This window comes from Crinia signifera, chromosome 7 (genome assembly GCF_055691185.1).
Source record: "Crinia signifera chromosome 7, ASM5569118v1, whole genome shotgun sequence".
Classification (NCBI taxonomy): Eukaryota; Metazoa; Chordata; class Amphibia; order Anura; family Myobatrachidae; genus Crinia; species Crinia signifera.
In genome coordinates, this window is record NC_139223.1 from 94750701 (window position 1) to 94767816 (window position 17116).

The following is a 17116-nucleotide window of genomic DNA, read 5'->3' on the forward strand; positions in this document are numbered from 1 at the left end:
GGTGATGTTTTGGCTGCGGACCTTATATAATAAGTGTCCCCGGCTGTGACATTACCCTGCTGGCTGGTTTGGCCTGGGGCTGGTTCTTAAAATACAGGGGACCCCTATTCATTTTGTCCCCCGTATTTTGGGAACCAGCCCCGGACCTGGAGCCTGCGGCTGGCTTTAAAAAAATCGGGGAACCCCGATTTGCCGGGTTTCCTGATTTTTTATTACAAGCCCCGGCTCTTTCAGCCTGGTGCTGGTTACGGCTGTGGGGGGGGGGGACCCCACGACGATTTTTGTATTTTTTTTTTCTATTTTTTTTTTTACACTCTGCAGCCTGCACGGATCTGACTGATCCGTGTAGACTGCCTGCAAGAATTCGTATTAGCGGCCGTATATATGGCCGCTAATACGAAACAATGCGACATCGGAGGGTTACAAAGCAGTCATATTTGACTGCTTTGTAAATTCCCCTCCGGAACACGACTTTGCATATGGCTGAAACAGCCATATGCAGTCGTATTAATTCGTAGTAAGAATACGAATACAATTTTTTGTATTCGTATTCTTAGTAAATTCCCCCCTACATGTCATTAATTAAAAATGTAATTATATTTTAGATTTGTCTAATAAATAAGCTGTATCAGTTCTGATATGCTAATGTTATCAGATGAATAAAAAATAAACTTCCAAGGAAATCTAAATATCAAACTTCTATATGGCTGATATATAGATGAACGCAAGTTGGCCTTTTCTGCTCCTGCATTTTGTGTATAAGAAAATGCAGTTGGACCAGCCCTCTCAGCACTGATCCCTGAAGGCTTCAGCTAAATACGAATGGAAAATTAGAAGTATTTTCCATTCATATTTTCTGCAGAATTCGCAGCCAATTTCAGCAGTACGAATGTTAGTAAATGAGCCGACCACCATAGAACTCATGGCCATATACTATCGATGGTGTACTCATTCACACACCCAAATTCGAACAGCTGATTACTGCCATAGTTAAGATCGAATGAATACGTTCGTACCCATTCGATCTTAGTAAAATTCACCCATTTTATCTTACAAAATGTGTGAAATAAGTATGTATAGTATTCTTGCAGGAAAATTCTTGTTTCCAATTGGTGTACACTGCTTAAGATTGAGGCAATGTAAGGGATCAAACATATTGTAATTTGAATGGAACCAGCATTACAATTAATAAACATTTTATTAGCACAATTTGCAAGCATAAATCAGTATATACAGTCGTGCTACACACCTGGTTTTCAAGGTCTGCTTTCTTCTGTTTGTTTTCCTCAAGTTTCTCCTCAAGTTTGGCCAGTTTATCCTGTACCTCCTTCAAAGCAGCCTGTTTCTTCTTCAGACTATCCATAGCAATCTTCAGTTCACTTTCTGCTTGGTGCAACTTTACTTTTTTAGGAGCCACTACCTTGGCCACTCTAAAGTAATGAGAATATTGCATGTTATACAATATGTTGAAAATGTTTTGAACAAAGTAGTGAACACTGTTTAGATGGGGACATGTGATATTCAATTTGCTACGATAAGATGAGAAACCATTGCAGCATTTAGTTATTGACACACCTGCGTACCAGAGTCAATCCTTAGTATACATTGTTTATTTCACCTCCAGTATCACCTGCATACAGTAAAGCAATATACAACTGCTCAACATAGCTCTTTATATCAGTTCCTACAGTGCTGTAATTGGTGTTATGAGCAGTCTTTCATATCACAGAAAGGTTTCTAGAAATATGTCATCAATGAAATAGTTTGCATTAAAGGATTTTTACTTATCAATAAAATATACCTCTTTAATCTATAATAATTTAGAGGTTACTGCGAAAGAGTAAAGCACATTCTGCCCATTTCCTAGTGCAGTGGGCAGAATTGGAAGAACATTAACATGAATCCACAGTCCATGCAATGGGGATAGGGCCTAGTGATGCAATGCTATGTTAATCTGGCATAATAGCACAAGAGCTCTGGACCCAACACCATGAAAGCACACCTGATTTTCCTACTCAGGCTTCTCCCAGAGAGTACAATTTGAAAGTACAATAGGTAAGTTTGACCCACAGCACCCTGCAAGCCAAATGCAGGTGCCATAAGACAGCAATGGTACCGCCCACATGGCTCTGTGCGTTGACACTGCTCATACATGCCTAGTTACCACCTTGGATATTGATTAATGTGATTCTTTTAGAAATGGACTGCATCTATTTTTGTGTAAGATCAGCATTTAGACCAAAAATGCAAACATCCATTTATGGGATGGTGGTACAGATTATGCCGTAACAGGTAGAATAGGGACAGACAAACCTAATCCATGTGCAATAAGGTTGTATTAATGTCATTGCAACACAACTACTTGTCAATAAATAAACATTTATTCATTTTTTAGGAGGCAGAAGTTTTATGGTGCTAGAGTGGATGCAGAGGTGATTATCAGCACTTGCTACCTGATTCGCTGATTTTATATTGACCACTGCACTTAATTAGCTTAATTAACTAAATTTGCACCACAATTAGATTATATGAAGTAGTAGCCCTTTATTTGCATTACTTGACATTTCCTTTGTCTTGCAGGAAAGGATATAGCGGCTGATTCTAGTTGACTCGGTAAACTGCGAACATCGCAACTTACCGAGTGCCAGAGAGCCCGCCCCGCCACCCTGCCAAAAATCCCACCCCCCTTCAACCGTTTGTGTACCAAAGAAAAATTCTCTCGCATGTATCCGCTGCAGGAGAATGATGTGCTTGGACCTAGACAGGACGGGCAGCTGACATCCTGTGATGTCAGCAGCCCGCCCCCCAGCACACATCCACCCACCCGATGGGTGTTCCTGTGGGTGACACCCAACCCCACCGCCATCCACCTCTGGCTCGTCCCACTCCCTGTGAACAGGTCAGCGATTATGCAAGTCTCCAAAGCCACTCGCAGAGGGGACCTGCACATGTGCATAAAAGACCATGCGCATGTGCAATCCCCCCAAATCATCTAACATACAACTCTTATATATTTAGCCAGATCTGTCACTCATCCCCTGTGTGTATAACGCTGGGCGGGGTTACAAGAGTGATTGACAGCATTATACACATATAGTTTCTGCCTTAGGACACCCCCCACGCCCAGCGTTATACACACACCCGCCCCCCCTAGGGATAGACCAGCATTATACACACCCCCATCCCCTTTGAAAACACCGCGCCCCCCCATGAACGGGTCTGCCCGAACCACCCCCGCAAGCAGATTGGCCCGCACCCAAACCCCAGTGGGCATGCCTGCACAACCCCCCGGGAGCAGTGTGTATGCTTGCCCTCCCCGGAGTAGCGGGTCTGCCCGCAACCCACCAACCCCCCCCCCAGCAGCAGTGGGTATGCCCGCCACCCCCCCTTCTGGATGATGAGCGGGTCTGCCCGCACCCCCCCTCCCTGGCAAACGTGTCTGCCCGTGACACCACCCCCCCACGAGCGGATCTGCCCGAACCACCCCCCGCAAGCAGGTCAGCCCGCACCCAAACCCCAGTGGGTATGCCTGCACACACCCCCCCCCCCCCCGGAGCAGTGCGTATGCCTGCCCTCCCCGGAGTAGCGGGTCTGCCCGCACCCCCCCCAGGATGAGCGGGGCTGCTCGACCCGCCACCCATGCTAGAGCAGTGGCTATGCCCGCACCCCCCTCCCCAGCAGCAGTGCACCCCCCACCCCAATAGCAGGGTGTCTGCCCGCAAACCCCCCCCCACAGAGTAGCAGGTCTGCCTGCAACCCCCCTCCCCCCGCAGCAGTGCACCCCACCCACCCCCATAGCAGTGTGTCTGCCCGCAACCCACCAAATCCCCCCCAGCAGCAGTGGGTATGCCCGTCACCCACCCCTCCCCCCCGCTGGATGAGCGGGTCTGCCTGCAACCCCCCCTTCCTGCTGTAGCAAGCATGCCCCCCCCACCCGGAGCGGCGAGACACCACCCCCTCCCCCATGAGCAGTCTGCCCGCACGCAACACCCCCCCAACAGCAGTCCTGCACCCACGTAACCTCCCCCCCATCAGCGGGTATGCCTGCACAACCCCCCTGGAGCAATGGGTATGCCCGCCCTCCCCCCCTTTCGCTGGAGCAGCGGGTATGCCCGCCCCCACCCCTCCACCCAGAGCGGCGGGACTGCCCCCCCAGCAGCTGGTCTGCCCGCACCCCCCAACCCCCGCATGCAGCGGTTCTGCTTCACACCCCACCCCTGGAGCAGCGGGTCTGCCGACACCGCCAATCCAGCGGGCAGGGGGTGCGGGCATACCCGTGGCTCTGGGGAGTTGCAGGCAGACCCGCTGCTCCAGCGAGTAGCCCCTTACGACGGTTTGAAGAGCGCCTAGTAGTAACATAGTAATTAAGGCTGAAAAAATACATTAGTCCAACAAGTTCAACCTATCTGACTTGTAACTACTGACTTGACTTATTTATAGGATTCCCTTACTGGCCAAAAATGTATCCAGTTTTGATATAATTTCATTAACAGTAGTTGTTGTAACCACCCCCACTGGCAATGACTTCCAGAATGTTACTGCTCTGATGGTGAAGAATCCTCTTCTTAATTCAGTACAGAATTTATTTTCATCAAGCCTCAGTACATGCCTGCGTGTTCTAAGTATAGGCCTGCTAGTAAACAAATCATCTCCCCATTTCATATGATTCCCAATCCTGTATATGAACATACAGTAATAATCATATCACCTCTTAACCTCCGTTTCTCCAGTGAAAACATATTCAGCCTGGTTTACCTATCTTTGTGTTCTAGTGGTTCAAGACCTTTTACTAGCTTAGTCGCCCTTCTCTGTACCTGTTCCAATTCAGTTATGTCCTTTTTAAGGTGCGGTGCCCAGAACTGAACACAGTATTCCAAGTGTGGTCTCACCAATGCCATTTAAAGTTCATTATCACATTGAATCCATTCCCCGTTTAATGCATTCCAGTGTCTGGTTTGCTTTTGCTGCTGCACTTGAGCAGTGTGCACTATTACCCAATTTTTCATCTATGATGACCCCCAAGTCCTTCTCTACAGCAGAATTCCCTATAATAACTCCATTTGGCCTATAAGTAGCTTGTTCATTTTTGTTATCATAATGAATTAGTTTACATTTATCAATGTTAAACTGCATTTTCCACCTTTACGCCCACCTTTCCAGTTTAATTGTCACTTCTGAACGAATTCACCTTTTTCCGAAGGGACTAGAATCACTCCCATTGTCATTTGAGAGTCCAAGGTAAAATTATTTAATTTATCCTTCATTTAAGTTAATTTTCAGTTATATACGACGTATAAATAACAATTTTCTAAAAGTCGATCTTGTATATGTAGCACTTCATTACATTGTGTACAAATTAAGTACGGATGTTTCCATATTTTTATCTCCTCAAATAGCACAAAATAACCTAGATTAGGTCCATGGACTTTGCAACTTAGCCGCCCCAAAGAACTAATAATAGAGGAAGATGTATTACAGCCACATACATAAAAGCATCATATTGTGATTCCTAACAGCTTTCATCCTCTGCATCTTAAAAAAGCACTGCATTATACACAATTTATTCATATCTTCTGAATAAACCTCAATATTATCAAAAAGAAAGTGTGTGCACATGCCTATTATAAAGATATAACAGCTTATTTTGGGCCGTATGCTAGGGTTACCTCTATAACTTGAACTTAAGTGCCCTCTAGTTGAAAGACTATGTAAAGTTTTAACTCAATATTAAATATTGGGAATCTCAATATGCAATATTTTCCCATCTACTGCATTTCAATATAGAATACTTTGCATTTTATTTATTCTTACTTATCATAGGAATCCATGGCAATAACCCATTTGCAAAGCCCCTCGGCAGCTGTAGATGCATTCCGGATTTTGTCTGGAATAAATTCAGCATTGGTAATATATTGCTTCCTTATGACACTCATATAAGCTGCTGGAATATTGTCTTTATCATAATCATGAAGAGATTGAAGAAATTTCATATCACCCAGCACTCTCTTCGCTGGTCCCCAGAAATCTTCTATTTTTCGACCTGAACCAGAGGGGTCAGGTATTTTATCTGGTTTCACTCCTTTCAGGATGCAAATTGCCTCCATAACCAGCTTCACCCCAGCCGGGGGACTTTTCATAGACTTAACCACTGTAATGTCCTAGAAGAATGATACAAAACAGTCACATTTCTGAATTTCTATGCACATTGTATTTACAGTAATTAAGTTTTCTAGCTGTATTTTAAAAATGTGAGTGGACAGCTCAAATCAAGATAACATTTCAGAAATAAGAACATGACATTTATCATGTAAATATGAATATCTACTTGCAATATTCAATTATTCAGCTGTTTGACAATTGGGCACATATAGAGAATTCCAAGCACACATTTTAATAAAGCTAAAAAAACTATTTAAAAAAAAATCAATCCTGCTTCATTGATTACATGATTAAAATATGAGTGGCAACATCTGTGAGCAATATGCAAAATATTGGCTAAAAATGCCAGCATCGCTCACATTTGTTATATAAATTCAAATAAAAAATGTTGTGTAAAAAAGATTATATTTCATATATAAGGTAAACATTACGGGTCGTTATGATGAATACAAATGTTTGCTTGGCAATTTTCACACCAATTTCACAAATTCACTCGGCACTCCAAGGGTTAAATATTGTAATCTCTTTTCCACACAACGGTTATTTATCTGAACCTTAAAAAACACCAAAATAGAAAGAACTTGAACAGCAGAAACTAACCTGTGCAGTAAGAGTGTCTAGAGCAGCAAGAGCAGACTCCAGGATAGGCAAAGCTTGGGCCAGATCACTGTCACATTCATCCTTGATTGCTTTGGCAGCCATCGCTTGTTCATTAGCCACAGCTTCATCGGCTTTTACAATCTTTTCCGTTTTAGCCACCTCAATTGACTCCTTCTCAATGACAACCATCATCTCATCCACCTCTCTGCTAGCAACGATCAGCTGTGGCTGGAGAGCCTCTAATTCGCTTTGCATGATAGCCACTTGTGATGAAGCAGATTCTAGCTTCTCTAAACCCACTTCATATCTTCTCTTCATTTTCAAAACATCCCTGTTAAAAAAAAAAAAAAAAAATAACAATCATACAATGTATGTAAAACTGATGCTCTGTACCAATGATTAACTACACAACACCCAATATATTGCATTTTCTGTAATGGAGGCAAATACTTGTTGTAACATATATATGTAAAACCACATTTACAAGTAGGTAAAGTCAGGTGTAAGAAGTTTTAGAGCTTTCAGTTTAAATTTTCAGGGATATATTTAAAAACAAAAGCAGTAATCCATGGCACTCACCATTCCTAGATTTGGGGTGCACGTGGTTTGTAGCCACATTGTTTAAATAGAAATCACAAGGCCTCTGCACTCACTATGGGCCTTATTTTGGTTCATTCTTTCTGACAAAATCCTTCTTAGATGGGCAAAACCATGTGCACTGCAGGTGGGGCAGGTGTTACTTGTGCAGAGAGAATTAGATTTGGGTGGGGTTTTACTTCAAAGTGAGATCTATATTGCAGTGTAAAAATAAAGCAGTCAGTATTTTCCCTGCACAGAAACAAAATTACTCACCCAAATCTAATTCTCTCTGCACATGTTACATCTGCCCCACCTGCAGTGCACATGGTTTTGTCCATCTAAGAAGGATTTTGTCAGAAAGAATGAACCAAAATAAGGCCCTATATTACTAATAAGAGATTTAGTTCATGTAGTGTTTAAAGCATTTAAGCCTGCAGCCCGTGGCAAGGGGAGTGCCGGACTTGGTCCCGACAGTTGGGATCCCGACCGTCATTTACCCGACGTCGGGATCCCAACTGTTAAAACACTGACAGGCGGGTTCTCGATGGCCACCGGCTATTCTCCCTCGTGGGGGTCCACGACCCCCATAGAGGGAGAATAGAATAGCAGTGTGTTGAGTGCAGCAAGCCCACAAGGGGCTTTGTTGCGCTCGCCATGCTGTCTGAGTCCGACCAGTTGGGATCCTGACATCGGGCCCCCCACACCCGGAAATCCCGCCACCGAGTTCTGATTGACCCACGGCCTATTCAGTCAGATATAATGGATTACCATCGATAGCAACAATCGATGGTTATCCAAGTAATATGTTACTACTATCGATGGCAAGGTGCAAAATCACCATCAATGCCAACCATCGATGGCGTCTGCACCAATGCCCATCCCTACTCTGCAACAGCCAAAAACCTTTAGTACTCCTCATGCCCACACACCTCTATCACTGCCCTCCCTCCTGTTCTCCTGCCCAGTAACTTCCGCCAGTGGGGACGCGCTCACCCTGTGTTGCCCACATTCCCCTATCATGCTTTACCACCCAGCCTCCTGCTCTCATGCACCCTAACTCCCACCCAGTAGGAGTAGACACTGACTCAGGGACACCGTCCTTTACTCCTGTGCTGCCACGCTGGAACCTTACCCACTGGCAGAAGCTGCACAGTGTCCCCCATCCTCCTCTTTAGTCCCCCATATGCCGAGACACCCCAACCACTACCCAGTTTCCTGCTCTCCTGAACCGTAACTTCCACCAATGGGGAGTCGCTGACGCTGTGTTGCCCACATACCCCTATCATGCCTCACAGCCCAGCCTCCTGCTCTCATGCACCCTAACTCCCACCCAGTAGGAAGAGACACTGACTCAGGGCCACCGTCCTGTACTCCTGTGCTGCCATGCTGGACCCTCACCCACTGGCAGAAGCTGCACAGTGTCCCCCACCCTCCTCTTTAGTCCCCCGTTTGCCCACACACCCCTATCACTACCCAGATTCCTGCCCTCCTGAACCGTAACTTCCACCACTGGGGAGTCGCTAACGCTGTGTCGCCCACATACCCCTATCACGCCTCATAGCCCAGCCTCCTGCTCTCATGCACTCTAACTCCCACCCAGTAGGAGGAGACACTGACTCAGGGCCACCGTCCTGTACTCTTGTGCTGCCATGCTGGACCCCCATCCACTGGCAGAAGCTGCACAGTGTCCCCCACCCTCCTCTTTAGTCCCCCGTATGCCCACACATCCCTATCACTACCCAGCCTCATGTTTTCCTGTGTCGTGACATCCGCCAGTGGGGAGCCGCTGACACAAAAACACCCTACTATACTATTGCGCACACACACACACACCTAAACAACCGCTTTTTAATTAAACAAAACATTACACACACCCTTCCAAATCATATGCTCTCTATTTAACACATTTCACCTATAACTCAAGTTGCAATACAGGGCATCTTTCATACAATTCTAACCATATTTCTTACAATAAAAACGCTCACAAATTAAGGGGGCGCAGCCCCTTACGACGGTGTGAAGAGCGCCCGTAGAGCGCGATGAATCACCTAGTATTATATATTTACACAAACCCCTCTGCAGTCTGCACAGCACAAACCCCTCTGCACTGCACAAACCCCTCAGCTCTGAGTCTGCACAGCACAAACCCCTCTGCACTGCACACCACCCCTCTGTACTGCACAAACCCCTTTAGTCTGCACTGCACAACACCCCTCTGCACTGCACAGCACAAACCTCTCTGAAGTGTGCAGTCTGCACTGCACAACACCCCTCTGTCCAGGGGCTTAACTACAACCTCGTTGGCCCCATAGCAAAATCCTGAAAGGCCCCCCCCCCCCCCCCCCATTGTCACTATAATGCCACTAGGGGAGGAGGGGGGTCAGCAGGAGAGAGGGAGATAGGAAGAAAGGATCAAGAGTGTGAGTGTCAGGGAGAGAAAAAAGGAGAGACAGGGGGAGAGGGAGAGGGTGTCAGGTAGAGAGAGAGACAGAGCCAAGTGTATAGGTAGGGGGGAGAAAGAAAGAGTGAGACTGTTGGAGGGAGAGGGAGGAATGAAGGAGAGGGAAAAGAAGAGATATAGAGGTGAAAGAGACAAGGGGCAGGGAGAGAAAGAGATGTGAGACAGCGGTGGAATGAGAAAGGGTTGAAAGAAAGAGGGGACAGGGGGAAGAGAGCAAGAGGTGGGGGAAAGAGAACATGGAGGGGAAAAAATGGAATGGTGAGCGAGCAAAAAAGAGAGATTAAAAGAGAGGGTATGGGGGAGGGGTGGGGTGTTAGAAAGGGTTCGACTGGCTTCCCCCTGGCAGTGGCAGGTCTGCAAATGCACTCACCAGCTCCTTTCACTGGGCTCCCCTGCTCTTCTGTGCTGGGCTGTACCATTTCCCAGCACTGCTCCCCTCCGTGACACTGAGCCGTGCTTTACTGCTTCCTGGGGGGTGGCAGCGCCAGGATTTACGGCTCCCCGGATGGCGTGGCCTTTAATGCTCCCCAGGAGGCGCCGTTCTCTACTGCGACCCAGGAGGCGACCTTTACTTCTCCCAAGTGCCAGGTGGCGCCGGGCTCCACTGGACAGAGCCAGGATGTACTGCTTCCTGGCTCTGAGCTCCACTGCTGCCCGGCCCCTCTGAATTGTGTACAAGAGGGCAGCGTGGCAACTGCCCACGCTGCAATATAAAAAAATATTAAACTGGTGAAAAGAAGTTCAAGGGGATGTCGCGCACCATAGTACCCATTACACATGAGGCTGCACACATAATGCCCCTTATACATTATGCTGCACACATAATGCCCCTTACACATGATGCTGCACACCGTAATGTCCCTTACACATGATGCTGCACACCGTAATGTCCCTTACACATGATGCTGCACACCGTAATGTCCCTTACACATTAAGCAACACATTATGCGTAATGCCCCCACATACCGCCACTTGTAGCGTCCCTTAAGCAATGCCCCTAAAAGTGCCACTTACTGTACATTTTTATATGAGCCTTCGTTGCTGCTGCAGGGAGAGATGGAGAGCGGTGCAGCTGCTTCTATGGGGAGAGGAGCAGAGCGCAGCGCAGAGCACGCTCCCACTCCCCTCCTGGTGTCCCCTCTAGCCGAGTGGACATTTGAAATATTGTGCACGCTGTTGTTGCGCGTGACGTCGGGGGAGCACGCCGGGCGCTGGCACCACATGATTAAAGGGGGGGCGGGCTGAGGTGAAAGCGGGGAGAAGAATTGGAGTGGAAGCTGCAGGGGTGACAGTCATTGACAGCTGGGCAGAGAGCAGGGGGCTGCCCGGCTGTATTCAGAGCACTGCAGGTCACAGCTGTTTGAAATACCCCTTTCACAACAGAAAATGCAGGGATTTACCCGGGAATATGGTCCCAGGATCATGCAGGGACATTCCCAGGCTGACCCCTTATACACCGGCCTAGTCCCTGCATTTTCTTGTGTGAGGGGGAGAGACAACCACTCCCCTCTCCCTACCCCCCTTTAACCAACCAGCTATATCTTCGGAACCAACTGACCCATTTACATGAGACCAGTATCATATTGAAGAACTTTTGAGTTGGCTTCAAATGATTTTGGTCCTGTGAAACTGGGCTGTTTGGTTCCAGAGAAATCTACCCTCAAAGAACATTGAGGGTAGATGTATCCACACAGAAAATGCAGGGATTTACCCGGGAATATGGTCACAGGATCATGCAGGGACATTCCCAGGCTGACCTCTTATACACCGGCCTAGTCCCTGCATTTTCTGGTGTGAGGGGGAGAGACAACCACTCCCCTCTCCCTACCCCCCTTTAACCAACCAGCTATATCTTCGGAACCAACTGACCCATTTACATGAGACCAGTATCATATTGAAGAACTTTTGAGTTGGCTTCAAATGATTTTGGTCCCGTGAAACTGGGCTGTTTGGTTCCAGAGAAATCTACCCTCAAAGAACATAAACAGTCATGAAATTACATTTAAGAAATAAAAAAAAAACAGTTTAACCTCAATATCCCTGGAACCAATTAACCCATATGGATCCAGCCTGGTATCAGATTGAAGGCCCAGCGATTTGGGTTCGACTGAGATCAACCTCGAGCTTCAGTGATGCCGAAGGGGGGGAACTGGCAGCCGTTGAACTGGGTGGGGGTCGGAATTAGCGGGTCCCATGTTATCCTATAGGGAAAACGTTCCAGCTTTGCCTGGCAGTATCTCCGGTTCCCAGGGGGCTAGAGACACTGGGCTGGGCTCGTTGGAAAGCCCCATTCCTCAGCTACAAAATGGTGCAACCCCGGGCCACCCCCTAGATTCGCCTATGGTCCCAGCATGCTCTGCAATAAAGGGCCCGCTGGAACTTGTAGTTCCACAGCAATACAAATAGTTAAATAAACACACTGACACACAAGAAAAATAAAACTTTATTACTTACATTAGACTTTATTACTTTAATAATTTCCGTGCAGGCTTCTGCCAAATACGCCAGAAAAATGAAGTGTATTTTCCTGGCGTATTTGTTCTTCAATTAGCGCCCATATCCCACTAATTGCCGGTAATTAGCGGCCGTATTATTCGGCCAGTTAGTAAATTAAGAAAGGTAACTCCTATTCATATTCTATCGATGGCATATACATTCTTATTTGTAAATACAAATACGAATGTGCCATGAATAAGAATATGAATTAATGTATTTTCTGGACAGAAAGAAAATACTTATACGCCTAAAAAATTCATATTTTACTATTCAAATACGATTTTTTTAGCCGTATCTGGCTTAGAAAATTTCCCCCACTATCTACTATGTTGTAGAAGGTGCTGGTCGGTGACCATCAAATGATTTCTCTCCTTCAGCCGTATGCAAGGGGATGTGTTCCGCAGGGTGGTGGGCAGCGTTAAGCCGTTTCTTAGTAAATGACTGCGGTACTTAATCAGGCCTAGAGGGCAATGGGGGAGAGGAAGAGGGTCACAGGGAGAGAGAGGGTGACAAGCTGTGGGTGACATAGGCAAGGCTGCCCTGGAGCAGGGAGAGAGGCGGCCGGGTGAGGCTGGGAAGCAGGATCACCAGGATGCCCATCTGCCATATCTTTTTTTCCTATGAAACCCTATTGAGGACCATAGGCAGAGGCAGGTATAATTAAGTTGTGGTGTTGTCATCAAGATCATTGCTGCAACCTGGTCCCAATGCTCTCCCTCCCTGGTTCCCACTCTCCATGAGGTACAGGTTACCTGGGTTGTTCCCCAGTGACATACTGCAGTGTACGAGAAGGGAGACGAGGTCAGGTGGATGTGAGGAGACTGCGGGTGCTTGAAAGTGGCACTTCTTGATCCTACTGCAGTGGTTGTCAGTGCCATCGGGTCATGGGAAATGCTGGGCCCCCAAATGGAGAATTTGTCAGGATTTTATAGCTGGTGGCTGAGGCAGGACCCAGGATTTCTGGGACAGTGCAAGTCCATATCATTCCCCACACACAAACACATATTATCCTCAGGTAAAATTTAGGGTGTGTGGCCTAAGTGTGGGAGGTGTGGCCACCTCCCACACTTAGGCCACGCCCCCAAAATGTTTAGATGAGCGTTAAAGAAAACTCTAAACTCAGCAGCAGCAGCACACACCTACACGCTGTCAGTGAGCTGCTCATGCTGAGCCTGCTATAGAAGTGTGTGCTGCTGTTGCTACCTGGGAGGGACGGACGGACGGGGAAGGGAAGGGTCAGACCAGGGCCCCTGCAGAGCCCCTCCAGGAAGCCTGGGTAATTAGTACCTGCTCCCCCCCTCTCGGCTGCCCTGATTATCCTATTTTATATTTAAAAAAATAAGGGCCATACACCGGCCACTTTTTGCGTTTTGGGTTCTGATTACCGTCAGGTTTTGGGTTCTAATGGGCTTTGGCAAAACACCCCCTAAACGTTTTGGGTTCTGATTTTTTTTTTTTTAAAGCATAAAAACTGCTAAAATCGCAGAATTATTATTATATTTTTTGCTCCTACGCTATTATTAACCTCAATAACATTCATTTCCACTCATTTCCAGTCTATTCTAAACGCCTCACAATATTGTTTGTAGGGCAAAAGGATAACTATGCTAAGCCACACAAGTGTGCGGCACAAGTGTAAGAGTGGCACTGCAGCGGCAGACAGGATGGCAGTTTAAAAAACTAGGCCCCAAAAAGACCCCTATCTGGCTTGATAGTGCACGGTTTACCATGTTTACCATGTGCATCCAAGGAGCGGTGGGCGTTTCGTGCAGCACAGAGTTTATCTGCAAGTGTGTAAGTGTTTCGATCAGTTTAACATCCAAGAAGATCCCTATCTGGCTTGGTTGTGTGATTATGATTATTATTATTAATTAATGTAATCTGATTTAATTTTGTGATTATTATTCATTTATTACCAGTCGTCTCTTAAATCATTGCCTAATAGGTGGAGGGGAGGGGCTAATCAATTATTAGGTAGAAGTTGGAAGAGTTCCTCCACCTCTCTGGGACCCCTGGGTTGGAGATGTATCGCTTTTAAGCAACCGGTGGCTTCCTACCTAACCGTACATGTACAGTTAAGCAGCCAACAAGACCCCTATCTGGCTGGATCTAACTGGCTGTTTACCATGTGCAGCCCAGGAGCGGTGGGATTTTCGTGCAGCACTTTGGGCCTTATTCTAGTTCACTCTTAAAGGCAAATTCCTTCTTAGCTGGACAAAACCATGTGCACTGCAGGTGGGGCAGATGTAACACGTGCAGAGAGAATTAGATTTGGGTGGGGTTTTGCTTCAAAGTGAGATCTATATTGCAGTGTAAAAATAAAGTATTTTCCCTGCACAGAAACAAAATAACTCACCCAAAGCTAATTCTCTCTGCACATGTTACATCTGCCCCCCTGCAATGCACATGGTTTTGTCCATCTAAGAAGGAATTTGCCTCTAAGAGTGAACTGGAATAAGGCCCTTTGTTTCTCTGCAAGTGTGTAACTGTTTGGATCAGTTTAACATCCAACAAGACCCCTATTTGGCTTGATTGTGTGATTATTATTAATTAATTAAATCTGATTAATTTTGTGATTATTATTCATTTATTATTACCAGTTGTCTCTTAAATCATTGCCTAATGGGTGGAGGGGAGGGGGCTAATCAATTACTAGGTGGCAGATGAAAAAGAGTTCCCCCACCTCTTTAGGACCACTTTTACCCCTGGGTTGGAGCTGTATACCATTTCGTACGGGTGGCTTCCTTCCTAATCGTATCTGGCTTGATCGTGTTTACGATGTGCAGCCGAGGGGCAGTGGGCGATTCGTGCAGCAATCAATTAATCTCAGCAGTGGGATTGGTCAGCTCTGTGATTGCTTATAATTTATTAAATTTATTACCACTGTCAAGAAGAATGCAAACAGTTGTATGCATTGAAAGACAAGTCCAGTTACCCCATGAATGACTGTAGGAAGTGGGATTAATGAATGGCGATGCAAGATGGAATTGCATCCCACCCAGCCTTATGTTGCAAAAATAGGACATGAACACTTTAACAAACCAAACTTTTCAGCAACAGGACCTACAAAACTGTGGCTGAAATGATTGGTTTGTTTGGACCCCCACACAAAAAAACCAATTCATAATAATATCTCCCTGTATACATGGTTCTACAGCGACAAGATGTCATCATCACTCGTCATCCTCCTCCTCTGATTCCTCGCCCCCTTCAGTGTGTACTTCCTCATCCTCACAGATTATCAATTTGTCCCCGCTGGACTCCACAATCACAGGTCCCGTTATAATCTCTGGAGGCAATTCCTGGTCTTCATTGAATAATTGACAATTCATTTTTATAAACATCATCTTCTCCACATTTTGTGGAAGCAACCTCCTTCGCCGCTCACTGACCGGGCTCCCCGCTGCACTAAAAACTCTTTCGGAGTACACACTGGAGGGAAGACAACTCAGGTAAAATAGAGCCAGTTTGTACAGGGGCTTCCAAACTAGCTTTTTTTCCTGCCAGTACAGGTAAGTACTGTCTGACAAGTACTTGGATGCTGTCACCAAAGTTATCCTCCACCATTTTTTTCAATGGTGACAGCATCCAATGCACCGACAGTAGACATGTCAGCAATCGTTGCCAGGTCCTCGAGTCCGGACCAGATGTCAAAACTACCTCCTGCCTGCCCTGCATCCCCGCCAGCGGGTTGTGTGGAAAATTGCAGCTGTTTCCTCACAGGCACAGGTGTGGGAGAAAATGAAGGAGGAGATGGGACAGTGACACGGTCCCCTTCAGACCAATGTTCCCTCTAATTTTATAAAGGCTGTGTGCGGCTAAAGATTTTGGCTGTGCAATTTTGGAAGGAAATTTCAATTTTTGTGCATCACTTATATATAACTGGATAATGACATTCAGCATTTGTGCTAACTTTACTTCAAAATGATATTAAACATTTAAACATTCAAAACACAGCACACAATGTAGTTAATGGGTGAAACACACATTAATTGAGTCCACAACTGCAAAAAGGGACCACCGCTGCTTTGTGCACTCTGTTGTAATGTCTGTGCGCACACTCGTCGAGGTGTGTGCACGCGCACGCGTGCACAGCTTAGAGGGAACACTGCTTCAGACAACAAACTCCTGACCAGCAGGTCTTTGCACCTTTGTAGACTTGTTTCCGCCGGAAACAGAGACACATCATACGCTTTAAACCAAAGATCGAGCACGGTGGCAAGAACGTATTCATCTGACTTTAACAGACTCACCACCCTCATATCCTGGTGCAAAGCATATGGAGGGCTTCATCCACAAGAGCGACATGCTTTGCGGAATCGCTACGCTTTAGCTCCTTCCCTTTGTCCAACTGCTTCTCTCCCCTGACTCAAGCTGGCAGTGTCGGAACTGACTTCACGTGTGGCTAGTTCAAATGGCTGGAGAACCTTGCAAAACATGGAAATCAGCCTCCACGCTTGAGTCAGGTGCAGCCACGCTCCTCTGCCTATGATGTAGGTGGCCGTGTAGGCTTGAATGGCGTTCTGCTGCTCCTCCATCCTCTGCAGCATTTAGAGGGTGGAGTTCCAGCGCGTCACCACCTCTTGTTTAAGCTGATGGCAGGGCAGGTTGAGGAGTTTTTGCTGACGCTCCAGCCTTCGGCACGCAGTGGCAGAATGCCAAATTGTCCGTAAATTTTGTGGCCCACTGCAAGCATCTCCTGCACGCTCCTGTCACTTCTGATGAAAACACCAAATTTATTGAGTGGGCAAAACATGGCACGTGCTGGAAATTGCCCATGTTTAATGCCCGCACAATGTTACTGGCATTGTCCGACACCAC

At 46.4% G+C, this 17116-nt stretch overlaps 1 protein-coding gene across 2 annotated transcripts in view; it reads right to left on the reverse strand.

Annotated features, from left to right (window-relative positions):
- DNAH7 (dynein axonemal heavy chain 7) overlaps nucleotides 1-17116 on the reverse strand; it is a 918640-nt gene that overhangs the window by 217299 nt on the left and 684225 nt on the right. For both annotated transcript variants that reach the window (XM_083153498.1, XM_083153497.1), the window contains 3 exons: nucleotides 6760-7090; nucleotides 5812-6158; nucleotides 1250-1430 (listed from right to left, as the gene is read on the reverse strand). In XM_083153498.1, coding sequence (XP_083009624.1) covers nucleotides 1250-1430; nucleotides 5812-6158; nucleotides 6760-7090 — 859 coding nt within the window. The remainder of the gene's footprint in view (nucleotides 1-1249; nucleotides 1431-5811; nucleotides 6159-6759; nucleotides 7091-17116) is intronic.